We start from the raw sequence: 11,509 nt of genomic DNA, 5'->3' as shown, positions 1-11,509 counted from the left end.
GCCCTCCATCGTCTTGGACAAACCATGGCTGTTGGGTGAAATCCCCAATGACTGGAAAAAGGGAGACGTTACTCCCATTTTTAAGAAAGGGAGAAAGGATGACTCAGGGAACTACGGGCTGCTGAGCCTCACCTCTGTGCCTGGGAAGATCATGGAGCAGATCCTCCTGGTTACCATGTTAAGGCACATAGGAGACAAAGAGGTGATCCGAGGCAGCCAGCGTGGCTTCACCAAGGGCAGATCGTGCCTGACCAATCTGGTGGCCTCCTGTGATGGAGTGACGGCAACAGTGAACAGGGGAAGGGTGACGGATGCCATCTTCCTGGACTTCTGCAAAGCCTTTGACATGGTCCCTCACCATATCCTTCTCTCTAAATTGGAGAGGCACGGATTGGAAAGATGGACTGTTCAATGAACTAAGAACTGGTTGGCTGGTCGCAGCCACAGGGTTGCGATTGATGGTTCTATGTCTGGGTGGAAGCTGGTCACCGGTGGCGCCCCCCAAGGGTCGTCCTTGGGACCGGCGCTCTTCCCCAGTTTTATCAGTGACACAGACGATGGAATCGAGTGCACCCTCAGCAAGTGTGTAGACGACACCAAGCTGAGCAGTGCAATTGATACACCGGAAGGAAGGAAAGGCATCCAGAGGGCCTTGGGCACACTGGAGAAGTGGGTCCACGTGAAGCTCATGAGCTTCAACAAGGCCAGATGCAAGGTGTCGCACTTGGGCCGGGGAAAACCCAGGTATCTCTATAGGCTTGGGGAGGATCTCCTTGAGAGCAGCCCCTGTGGAGAAGGGCTTGGCGGTCCTGCTAGATGAGAAGCTGGACGTGAGCCAGCAGCGTGCGTTTACAGACCAGCCGTCTATCATCTGTGAAAAGTCATGGAGAACAGGAGAGATGCCTGAAGACTGGAGGATAGCCAATGTCATTTTAATCTTCAGAAAGATCAGCAAGAGGGACTCAGGCAACTATAGGCCAGTCAGTCTCCCATCCATCCCGGGGAAAGTGTTAGAACTACTTATTCTGGATATCATCTTGAAGCAGGCGGAAAAAAAGGAAAAAAAAAATAATTATCCAGAGTAGTAAGCAGAGATTTGCTAAGAAAAAACAGTGCTTGACTACTGTGGTAGCCTTTGTAGATGTCATGTCATGACTGGCTGGGTAGGTGGCTTAGTCGCCTGGCTTAATGCTGGATCTGATAGACATTTTGAATCGCAGGATCCTGGAATGGCTTGGGTTGGAAGGGACATTAAAGTCCATCAGGTTCCAAACTCCTGCAGTGCGTTGGTTGCCACCCACTAGGTCAGGCTGCTTGGAGCCCTAACCAGTGAGGCCTTGAACATCTCCACAGAGGGAGGCTCTCTAGACGTGGGGGCTCTCCCATCAGCGTTGGCCTGACTTTCATGGAGAAGCTGGAAATGGGGTCAGGCTGGATGAGCAGGGATGCTCCAGTGTGACTCTAGGACTGCAGCCCTGGACAAGGGACAGCTCCTCTCCTGTCTCTGGCATGGTGCCCGTTGACCTGCCAGCAGGTCAAAGAAAGCAGACCTCGGAAGTTTGCCTGAAGCACTTCGTATGCAGGCTTGAAGGGAATCATGCCCTTCCTATGCCACTTTGCCTCGGGGAATTGTATGAGGGTTGAAGCTTTGATGTGTGAAGGCTTGGATAGGAAAGGATCCTAAAACCCACCCAAGCCCAAGTGCCTGCCATGGGAGCGCTGCCACCCAGCAGGTCAGGTTGGAACAGGGCCCTGTCCAACCTGGCCTGGAGTGTCTGCAGGGATGGGCACCCACGGCCTCTCTGGGCAGCTGTGCCAGGGCCTCACCACCCTCCGAGTGAGGAATTCCCTCTCACAGTTCCCCTGGCCTCCACTTTTCTCAGGTCAAAACCGCTCCCCCTTGTCCCCTCACCATCAGACCATGGAAAGTCAGTCAGCACACGCACTAGAAATGCTGGCTGTGCTGTCGACCCGCAGACCTTTACTAGACTCTCTGCTGTGACGCCCCGGCACAAGCGCGGTGCGAAAGGCCTGAGGGAGGCCATGCTTGCTCCCTGCTGGTGCAAGCACCCTGCTGATGCAAGCACCCTGCTGATGCAAGCAGCGGGCCCAACGCTCTGTGCTGCCCACAGGAGCTGCTGCCCTCTTGTGTGGGTGCCACGCCCTCAGCCCTGTGAGGTGGTGGCCGTGATGTCACAGTGGTGTCACGGAGCGGCCATTGTGACACGCGGGGCTGGGAGCAGAGCAAAGGCTGCTGGGCTGGGGCCGTGCTCAGTGCGGCCTGGTGAGGCGTGGAGAGAGCAGCGACTCTCTTGTTTCTCGCCATCGATGCCGAACATGTCTGGAAGGAAGAAGGAGGCCCCCAAGTCTGGGAAGCCAGGTGGGAGCACCGTATCCCTGCACGTGGCTCCCTGCTGCCAGGCACAGGGCTGCTTGGGGTCTGCCTGCGGCTGGGAGGAGAGGAAGGGGCGGGCAGGGGCTCCCCAGTGCTGCGGGCAGGCGGGGCCGTTCTGCTCCTTGGGCAGGGGGCACAGCTTCGGCTATGGCTGCTCACTGGGACTGCTGGACCTGCGATGCCCCCTTCCCCTCCACCCCCTCCACCCCCTCCAGCCCTACCCCTCAGCCGACACAGCAGGCCTGGAGCAGGCCCCGGGGACAGCCCCCAGGGACACCCGGCCCTGCCAGGTGCTCACCGCTGCTCACGGTTGCTCTCTCCTTCCTCTCCAGTGTGCATGCTGTGCCGCAGGGCACGGGTCGACCCGGACATCTGCGGGCAGACATCTGCCGATGGTGGGCTCTGTGCCCACCGCTTCTGCTTGGTGAGTTCCCTCCAGAGCTAGGGCTCCTGCCGGGGATGCTCACTTGCTTTCTGGCTTCACGAGATCCCGCTCTTTTCTCTCCTACAGTTCTTTGCCAACGGCCTTTTGAAATGGAAACGCCCTACGGGGGGAATTTTTGGCTTCCCCCCGGATGCCATCCAGCACACAATCCAGCTGGCAGACCAGAAGGTGAGGACCCGAACAGAACAGGGAGGTTGGTGCTGGCAGAGACTCACACCAGCTTCACCTTGGCCCAGAAAAAGTGATTGCGGCCCTTCCAACCGGCTCCAGGACATAGGCCCACCACAGCAAACGAGCCTTGTCTGCCTGGCCGCTCCGCAGAGTGTGAGGCAGCAGTGCCCACACCCTGTGCCCTGCCCAGAGCAGTGGGGCCGGCCGCGGAGGCCCTGAGCCCATCACTGATGGGGGCTGCTTTGCTCTTTCCAGCGCTGCTTTGTCTGTCGTGGGAAGGGAGCTGCCATCAGCTGCGCAGAGACAGGCTGTGAGCGCAGCTTCCATCTGCCCTGCGCCGAGAAGGGGGAATGCGTCACGCAGTACTTTGGGCAGCACAGGTAAGGGCTGTCAGCAGCAGCCAAGCTGCCGTTCCTCCCTGTTCCTCCCAGGGACGACCATGCAGCCACACCTCCCAGCACCCTGCCAGAGCCCAGGCCTGGTGCTCCTTCCTGGTTCTCTGCCCTCCTCACAGCACTTCTCACCTTGCCCACCCCTTCTGTCCTCCTGCCCAGGTCCTTCTGCTGTGAGCATCGCCCTCGGCAGGCAGCGGAGGCAGCTCCATCTCACAACACTCTCTGCGTCATCTGCCTGGAGCCCGTGGGGGACAGCACGTCCTACCACACCATGGTGTGCCCGACGTGCAAACAGGCCTGGTTCCACCGGGGCTGCATCAGGGTAGGAGCCCTCCCCTCGCCCGGTGGGCACGGCCAGTGCTCAGCAGCACCCAGCCTCGCTCACGCTCATGCTGCTTGTGCTTCTCCTGCAGAAACAGGCCATGCATGCTGCCACCATGCTCTTCGTCTGCCCTGTCTGCAGAGGAAAAGCGCGATTCCGTGCCAAAATGGCTAAGCTGGGGATCCAAATTCCAGTCAGGTTAGTGTCCTTCTGCCCGGCTCTGCGGACACTCAGGCGCAGGTGCTGTGCCTGCCCAGGAGCTGCCCTGGCAGGCCGGGTCCCTTGCCACCCTGCGAGCGTTGGTCTCAGCTTCATGGAGAAACTGGGAATGAGCTCAAGGTGGATGAGCAGGGATGCCCTGGATCTGCCTCACGCCTACGGTAGCGGGGGCTCATCACATTCCCCCTCTTCTCTGGCAGACGACCATCTTGGTGGGATGATGAAGCGTACCAGGCGCTGCGAGAAAGGCACAGGCGCTGTGACGTCAGCATCTGCTATTACCGAAGAGGCAGGGAGGAGGCAGAGGAACAGGGGTGAGTGACCTCTGCAGTCCTCTGGGGCTCTGTGTGGGATCTCAGCCTCACCACAGGCTGGGGGAGCAAAGACTGAGCAGCAGAGCCATGCTGGCTGCTCCCTGCCTCAGTTCACTTCGTCCTCACAGCCACAACCCATTTGCTTCCCCAGGCTCTGGCAGCTGCTCCTCTGCCGCTCCTGTGCCGCAAATGGCACGCACTGGTACTGCTCCTACTGGTACAGCAGAGGAGGCACCTGGGAGTGCGATACCTGTGCTGGTGAGGCCATTGGTAAGAGGCAAAGAGCTGCGTGCCGCGGGACTGGGGCCAGGCAAGGCCTGGCAATGGGTGCTCAGGGTGGCCTTGCCACAGTCTCTGTGCCCCATGGGGGATGGCAGCCGGTCTTGCCCTGGGGCTGGAGGTTCATCCTGCTGACCTTCCTGTCTCTCCCTACAGCGTCCCGCCGCAACTACGACCTCGGCATCCCCAGCACTTCCAGCCAGATGGCACCGGGGCCATCCCCGGCAGCTGCACCCAGAAAGCATCCCAGGCAGCGGGGGACTGGCCGCACAAGAAGCCGTTCCCCATTGCAAGGTCGGGCCTCAGGCTCCCAGAGTCGGCCCCGAAGATGCCGTGGCACCAGCCGTACAACAGCCCGAGGTGCTCAGAGCAGCACTCGCACCTCGGCCAGACCAGCACCACCGAGGTCCTCGAGGGCTTCCCCTCTGCCTGCACGCAGGAGGCAATCCAGGCAGCGAGGGCGGGCCCACACTCGAAGCCGATCCCCAGTGGGGCGTCGCGCTTCGACTTCCCGCAGCCGGCCCCGAGGAGGCCGTGGGAGCCGGTCCAGGCAGCGGGGACCGGCCCGGGCACCAAGCCGCTCCCGGGCCCAACATCGCAGAAGACGTCCCCGCAGCCGGTCCCAAAGGCGGCGCTGAAGCAGCCACCCTGTTCCATCCCCACGTGACGGTTGTGCTTCCAAGCGGCAAAGAAAATAAACCGTGAAGAGAGTCCACACATATTGGCTTCATTCTTCAGTGGACCAGCCCGGGCACAAAGCCTCTCTCAGGTGCAGCAACAGAGAAGACGTCCCCATAGCCACCAGCATCAGAGAAGACGTCCCCACAGCCAGTCCCAAAGACGGTGCAGAAGCGGCCGTGTCCCATCCCCACGTGATGGCTGTGGTTCCAAGCAGCTAAGAAAATAAACCTTCAACATACTCCACATGTGTTGGCTTCATTCTTCTCTGCTTGTCCTGCGGTGGGCACTGTTAGGGGCTGAGACCGCAGCGTTGTCTTCTCCCCAGCACCTTCCCAGGTGGAGTTATCTTTAGATTTATCTGTGCCTGTGACAGAGGGCTGCGAGCCCACAGGCCCACCAGTCCGAACAAAAGGGGCTACAGAGGGGTGCCAACAGTTTACAGCCCAGTTCAGCCAGCTGCTGTGATATAACGGGGGCAGGGACCCACAGACACCCACACCCCGGGAAAGGGGAAAGGAGAAAACTGGGGAAGGGCACGGAGACAGGAGACAGGCCTGAAACCAAAACAGTGGCAATGATGTGAGGAGGAAAGACGGTTTCCCAGATCATAGAATCACAGAATCATAGAATCACAAGGTTGGAAGGGACCTGCAAGATCAGCTAGTCCAATCGTCCTCCCATTACCCTTGCTACCACAAGCCACTAAACCATATCTCGTAGCTCCTCCTCCAGGATGAGGACAGGAGAACAGACTGAAACAGAAAAGGACACAGCTAAGATGTTAGCAGAAATACAGGAGTGCTGTAGAAACGCTTACTTACTGAGCATCTGTCAGCAGTGTCAGTGATTTTCCCTTGGCCATGTGCCAAACACTTAAAATTTTCTTCATTCCTACACTACTTGCCATGTAAACTGAGGTCATATGCTAGTTTCTATGGCGCTATTCTGTGTTCATTTCACTCCTCTTGCTATCGATCCTTGAAATAATGCTCTAGGTGTGGGTGAGAGGAGTGGGTTACATCCCACTGTTCCAACGGAACAAGTGCAAGACCTCCTCATGAAGCTGAATGCATGAAAGTGAGCCCGTGGGGCCAGATGATATCCATCCTAGGGCTCTGAGAGAGAGGGCTGATGTGGTTGCCGAGCCGCCCTCCATCGTCTTGGACAAACCATGGCTGTTGGGTGAAATCCCCAATGACTGGAAAAAGGGAGACGTTACTCCCATTTTTAAGAAAGGGAGAAAGGATGACTCAGGGAACTACGGGCTGCTGAGCCTCACCTCTGTGCCTGGGAAGATCATGGAGCAGATCCTCCTGGTTACCATGTTAAGGCACATAGGAGACAAAGAGGTGATCCGAGGCAGCCAGCGTGGCTTCACCAAGGGCAGATCGTGCCTGACCAATCTGGTGGCCTCCTGTGATGGAGTGACGGCAACAGTGAACAGGGGAAGGGTGACGGATGCCATCTTCCTGGACTTCTGCAAAGCCTTTGACATGGTCCCTCACCATATCCTTCTCTCTAAATTGGAGAGGCACGGATTGGAAAGATGGACTGTTCAATGAACTAAGAACTGGTTGGCTGGTCGCAGCCACAGGGTTGCGATTGATGGTTCTATGTCTGGGTGGAAGCTGGTCACCGGTGGCGCCCCCCAAGGGTCGTCCTTGGGACCGGCGCTCTTCCCCAGTTTTATCAGTGACACAGACGATGGAATCGAGTGCACCCTCAGCAAGTGTGTAGACAACACCAAGCTGAGCAGTGCAATTGATACACCGGAAGGAAGGAAAGGCATCCAGAGGGCCTTGGGCACACTGGAGAAGTGGGTCCACGTGAAGCTCATGAGCTTCAACAAGGCCAGATGCAAGGTGTCGCACTTGGGCCGGGGAAAACCCAGGTATCTCTATAGGCTTGGGGAGGATCTCCTTGAGAGCAGCCCCTGTGGAGAAGGGCTTGGCGGTCCTGCTAGATGAGAAGCTGGACGTGAGCCAGCAGCGTGCGTTTACAGACCAGCCGTCTATCATCTGTGAAAAGTCATGGAGAACAGGAGAGATGCCTGAAGACTGGAGGATAGCCAATGTCATTTTAATCTTCAGAAAGATCAGCAAGAGGGACTCAGGCAACTATAGGCCAGTCAGTCTCCCATCCATCCCGGGGAAAGTGTTAGAACTACTTATTCTGGATATCATCTTGAAGCAGGCGGAAAAAAAGGAAAAAAAAAATAATTATCCAGAGTAGTAAGCAGAGATTTGCTAAGAAAAAACAGTGCTTGACTACTGTGGTAGCCTTTGTAGATGTCATGTCATGACTGGCTGGGTAGGTGGCTTAGTAGCCTGGCTTAATGCTGGATCTGATAGACATTTTGAATCGCAGGATCCTGGAATGGCTTGGGTTGGAAGGGACATTAAAGTCCATCAGGTTCCAAACTCCTGCAGTGCGTTGGTTGCCACCCACTAGGTCAGGCTGCTTGGAGCCCTAACCAGTGAGGCCTTGAACATCTCCACAGAGGGAGGCTCTCTAGACGTGGGGGCTCTCCCATCAGCTGGATGAGCAGGGATGCTCCAGTGTGACTCTAGGACTGCAGCCCTGGACAAGGGACAGCTCCTCTCCTGTCTCTGGCATGGTGCCCGTTGACCTGCCAGCAGGTCAAAGAAAGCAGACCTCGGAAGTTTGCCTGAAGCACTTCGTATGCAGGCTTGAAGGGAATCATGCCCTTCCTATGCCACTTTGCCTCGGGGAATTGTATGAGGGTTGAAGCTTTGATGTGTGAAGGCTTGGATAGGAAAGGATCCTAAAACCCACCCAAGCCCAAGTGCCTGCCATGGGAGCGCTGCCACCCAGCAGGTCAGGTTGGAACAGGGCCCTGTCCAACCTGGCCTGGAGTGTCTGCAGGGATGGGCACCCACGGCCTCTCTGGGCAGCTGTGCCAGGGCCTCACCACCCTCCGAGTGAGGAATTCCCTCTCACAGTTCCCCTGGCCTCCACTTTTCTCAGGTCAAAACCGCTCCCCCTTGTCCTCTCACCATCAGACCATGGAAAGTCAGTCAGCACACGCACTAGAAATGCTGGCTGTGCTGTCGACCCGCAGACCTTTACTAGACTCTCTGCTGTGACGCCCCGGCACAAGCGCGGTGCGAAAGGCCTGAGGGAGGCCATGCTTGCTCCCTGCTGGTGCAAGCACCCTGCTGATGCAAGCACCCTGCTGATGCAAGCACCCTGCTGATGCAAGCAGCGGGCCCAACGCTCTGTGCTGCCCACAGGAGCTGCTGCCCTCTTGTGTGGGTGCCACGCCCTCAGCCCTGTGAGGTGGTGGCCGTGATGTCACAGTGGTGTCAGGGAGCGGCCATTGTGACACGCGGGGCTGGGAGCAGAGCAAAGGCTGCTGGGCTGGGGCCGTGCTCAGTGCGGCCTGGTGAGGCGTGGAGAGAGCAGCGACTCTCTTGTTTCTCGCCATCGATGCCGAACATGTCTGGAAGGAAGAAGGAGGCCCCCAAGTCTGGGAAGCCAGGTGGGAGCACCGTATCCCTGCACGTGGCTCCCTGCTGCCAGGCACAGGGCTGCTTGGGGTCTGCCTGCGGCTGGGAGGAGAGGAAAGGGGCGGGCAGGGGCTCCCCAGTGCTGCGGGCAGGCGGGGCCGTTCTGCTCCTTGGGCAGGGGGCACAGCTTCGGCTATGGCTGCTCACTGGGACTGCTGGACCTGCGATGCCCCCTTCCCCTCCACCCCCTCCACCCCCTCCAGCCCTACCCCTCAGCCGACACAGCAGGCCTGGAGCAGGCCCCGGGGACAGCCCCCAGGGACACCCGGCCCTGCCAGGTGCTCACCGCTGCTCACGGTTGCTCTCTCCTTCCTCTCCAGTGTGCATGCTGTGCCGCAGGGCACGGGTCGACCCGGACATCTGCGGGCAGACATCTGCCGATGGTGGGCTCTGTGCCCACCGCTTCTGCTTGGTGAGTTCCCTCCAGAGCTAGGGCTCCTGCCGGGGATGCTCCCTTGCTTTCTGGCTTCACGAGATCCCGCTCTTTTCTCTCCTACAGTTCTTTGCCAACGGCCTTTTGAAATGGAAACGCCCTACGGGGGGAATTTTTGGCTTCCCCCCGGATGCCATCCAGCACACAATCCAGCTGGCAGACCAGAAGGTGAGGACCTGAACAGAACAGGGAGGTTGGTGCTGGCAGAGACTCACACCAGCTTCACCTTGGCCCAGAAAAAGTGATTGCGGCCCTTCCAACCGGCTCCAGGACATAGGCCCACCACAGCAAACGAGCCTTGTCTGCCTGGCCGCTCCGCAGAGTGTGAGGCAGCAGTGCCCACACCCTGTGCCCTGCCCAGAGCAGTGGGGCCGGCCGCGGAGGCCCTGAGCCCATCACTGATGGGGGCTGCTTTGCTCTTTCCAGCGCTGCTTTGTCTGTCGTGGGAAGGGAGCTGCCATCAGCTGCGCAGAGACAGGCTGTGAGCGCAGCTTCCATCTGCCCTGCGCCGAGAAGGGGGAATGCGTCACGCAGTACTTTGGGCAGCACAGGTAAGGGCTGTCAGCAGCAGCCAAGCTGCCGTTCCTCCCTGTTCCTCCCAGGGACGACCATGCAGCCACACCTCCCAGCACCCTGCCAGAGCCCAGGCCTGGTGCTCCTTCCTGGTTCTCTGCCCTCCTCACAGCACTTCTCACCTTGCCCACCCCTTCTGTCCTCCTGCCCAGGTCCTTCTGCTGTGAGCATCGCCCTCGGCAGGCAGCGGAGGCAGCTCCATCTCACAACACTCTCTGCGTCATCTGCCTGGAGCCCGTGGGGGACAGCACGTCCTACCACACCATGGTGTGCCCGACGTGCAAACAGGCCTGGTTCCACCGGGGCTGCATCAGGGTAGGAGCCCTCCCCTCGCCCGGTGGGCACGGCCAGTGCTCAGCAGCACCCAGCCTCGCTCACGCTCATGCTGCTTGTGCTTCTCCTGCAGAAACAGGCCATGCATGCTGCCACCATGCTCTTCGTCTGCCCTGTCTGCAGAGGAAAAGCGCGATTCCGTGCCAAAATGGCTAAGCTGGGGATCCAAATTCCAGTCAGGTTAGTGTCCTTCTGCCCGGCTCTGCGGACACTCAGGCGCAGGTGCTGTGCCTGCCCAGGAGCTGCCCTGGCAGGCCGGGTCCCTTGCCACCCTGCGAGCGTTGGTCTCAGCTTCATGGAGAAACTGGGAATGAGCTCAAGGTGGATGAGCAGGGATGCCCTGGATCTGCCTCACGCCTACGGTAGCGGGGGCTCATCACATTCCCCCTCTTCTCTGGCAGACGACCATCTTGGTGGGACTGATGAAGCGTACCAGGCGCTGCGAGAAAGGCACAGGCGCTGTGACGTCAGCATCTGCTATTACCGAAGAGGCAGGGAGGAGGCAGAGGAACAGGGGTGAGTGACCTCTGCAGTCCTCTGGGGCTCTGTGTGGGATCTCAGCCTCACCACAGGCTGGGGGAGCAAAGACTGAGCAGCAGAGCCATGCTGGCTGCTCCCTGCCTCAGTTCACTTCGTCCTCACAGCCACAACCCATTTGCTTCCCCAGGCTCTGGCAGCTGCTCCTCTGCCGCTCCTGTGCCGCAAATGGCACGCACTGGTACTGCTCCTACTGGTACAGCAGAGGAGGCACCTGGGAGTGCGATACCTGTGCTGGTGAGGCCATTGGTAAGAGGCAAAGAGCTGCGTGCCGCGGGACTGGGGCCAGGCAAGGCCTGGCAATGGGTGCTCAGGGTGGCCTTGCCACAGTCTCTGTGCCCCATGGGGGATGGCAGCCGGTCTTGCCCTGGGGCTGGAGGTTCATCCTGCTGACCTTCCTGTCTCTCCCTACAGCGTCCCGCCGCAACTACGACCTCGGCATCCCCAGCACTTCCAGCCAGATGGCACCGGGGCCATCCCCGGCAGCTGCACCCAGAAAGCATCCCAGGCAGCGGGGGACTGGCCGCACAAGAAGCCGTTCCCCATTGCAAGGTCGGGCCTCAGGCTCCCAGAGTCGGCCCCGAAGATGCCGTGGCACCAGCCGTACAACAGCCCGAGGTGCTCAGAGCAGCACTCGCACCTCGGCCAGACCAGCACCACCGAGGTCCTCGAGGGCTTCCCCTCTGCCTGCACGCAGGAGGCAATCCAGGCAGCGAGGGCGGGCCCACACTCGAAGCCGATCCCCAGTGGGGCGTCGCGCTTCGACTTCCCGCAGCCGGCCCCGAGGAGGCCGTGGGAGCCGGTCCAGGCAGCGGGGACCGGCCCGGGCACCAAGCCGCTCCCGGGCCCAACATCGCAGAAGACGTCCCCGCAGCCGGTCCC

The 11,509-nt window shown here is 59.5% G+C and overlaps 2 protein-coding genes across 2 annotated transcripts; both read left to right on the top strand.

The window, feature by feature from the left end:
• Window positions 1-2,214: 2,214 nt before the first annotated feature.
• Window positions 2,215-5,618, top strand: LOC101748547 (PHD finger protein 7-like). The gene is made up of 9 exons (XM_040655966.2): window positions 2,215-2,380; window positions 2,728-2,819; window positions 2,907-3,008; window positions 3,267-3,391; window positions 3,566-3,728; window positions 3,820-3,926; window positions 4,148-4,261; window positions 4,413-4,531; window positions 4,697-5,618. The coding sequence occupies exons 1-9, from the start codon at window positions 2,329-2,331 to the stop codon at window positions 5,176-5,178; spliced, it is 1,356 nt and encodes a 451-aa protein (XP_040511900.1). The 5' UTR covers window positions 2,215-2,328; the 3' UTR covers window positions 5,179-5,618.
• Window positions 5,619-8,474: 2,856 nt separating this feature from the next.
• LOC101747920 (translation initiation factor IF-2-like) lies at window positions 8,475-10,610 on the top strand. The gene is made up of 6 exons (XM_040655878.1): window positions 8,475-8,723; window positions 9,072-9,163; window positions 9,251-9,352; window positions 9,611-9,735; window positions 9,910-10,072; window positions 10,164-10,610. The coding sequence occupies exons 1-6, from the start codon at window positions 8,534-8,536 to the stop codon at window positions 10,608-10,610; spliced, it is 1,119 nt and encodes a 372-aa protein (XP_040511812.1). The 5' UTR covers window positions 8,475-8,533.
• Window positions 10,611-11,509: the final 899 nt, after the last annotated feature.

The sequence above is a fragment of the Gallus gallus genome, chromosome Z (genome assembly GCF_016699485.2).
Source record: "Gallus gallus isolate bGalGal1 chromosome Z, bGalGal1.mat.broiler.GRCg7b, whole genome shotgun sequence".
NCBI lineage: Eukaryota > Metazoa > Chordata > Aves > Galliformes > Phasianidae > Gallus > Gallus gallus.
This window is presented reverse-complemented; position numbering and strand designations above follow the sequence as displayed.

Excerpts from the sequence above, each read along its gene's own strand:
- LOC101748547 (XM_040655966.2), top strand. The coding sequence starts at position 2,329 with ATGCCGAACATGTCTGGAAGGAAGAAGGAGGCCCCCAAGTCTGGGAAG. Across the intron at positions 3,927-4,147 it reads GGGATCCAAATTCCAGTCAG|ACGACCATCTTGGTGGGATG; the intron begins GTTAGTGTCCTT and ends CTTCTCTGGCAG. Across the intron at positions 4,262-4,412 it reads GAGGAGGCAGAGGAACAGGG|GCTCTGGCAGCTGCTCCTCT; the intron begins GTGAGTGACCTC and ends TTGCTTCCCCAG.
- LOC101747920 (XM_040655878.1), top strand. The coding sequence starts at position 8,534 with ATGTCACAGTGGTGTCAGGGAGCGGCCATTGTGACACGCGGGGCTGGG. Across the intron at positions 9,353-9,610 it reads TCCAGCTGGCAGACCAGAAG|CGCTGCTTTGTCTGTCGTGG; the intron begins GTGAGGACCTGA and ends TGCTCTTTCCAG. Across the intron at positions 10,073-10,163 it reads TCCACCGGGGCTGCATCAGG|AAACAGGCCATGCATGCTGC; the intron begins GTAGGAGCCCTC and ends CTTCTCCTGCAG.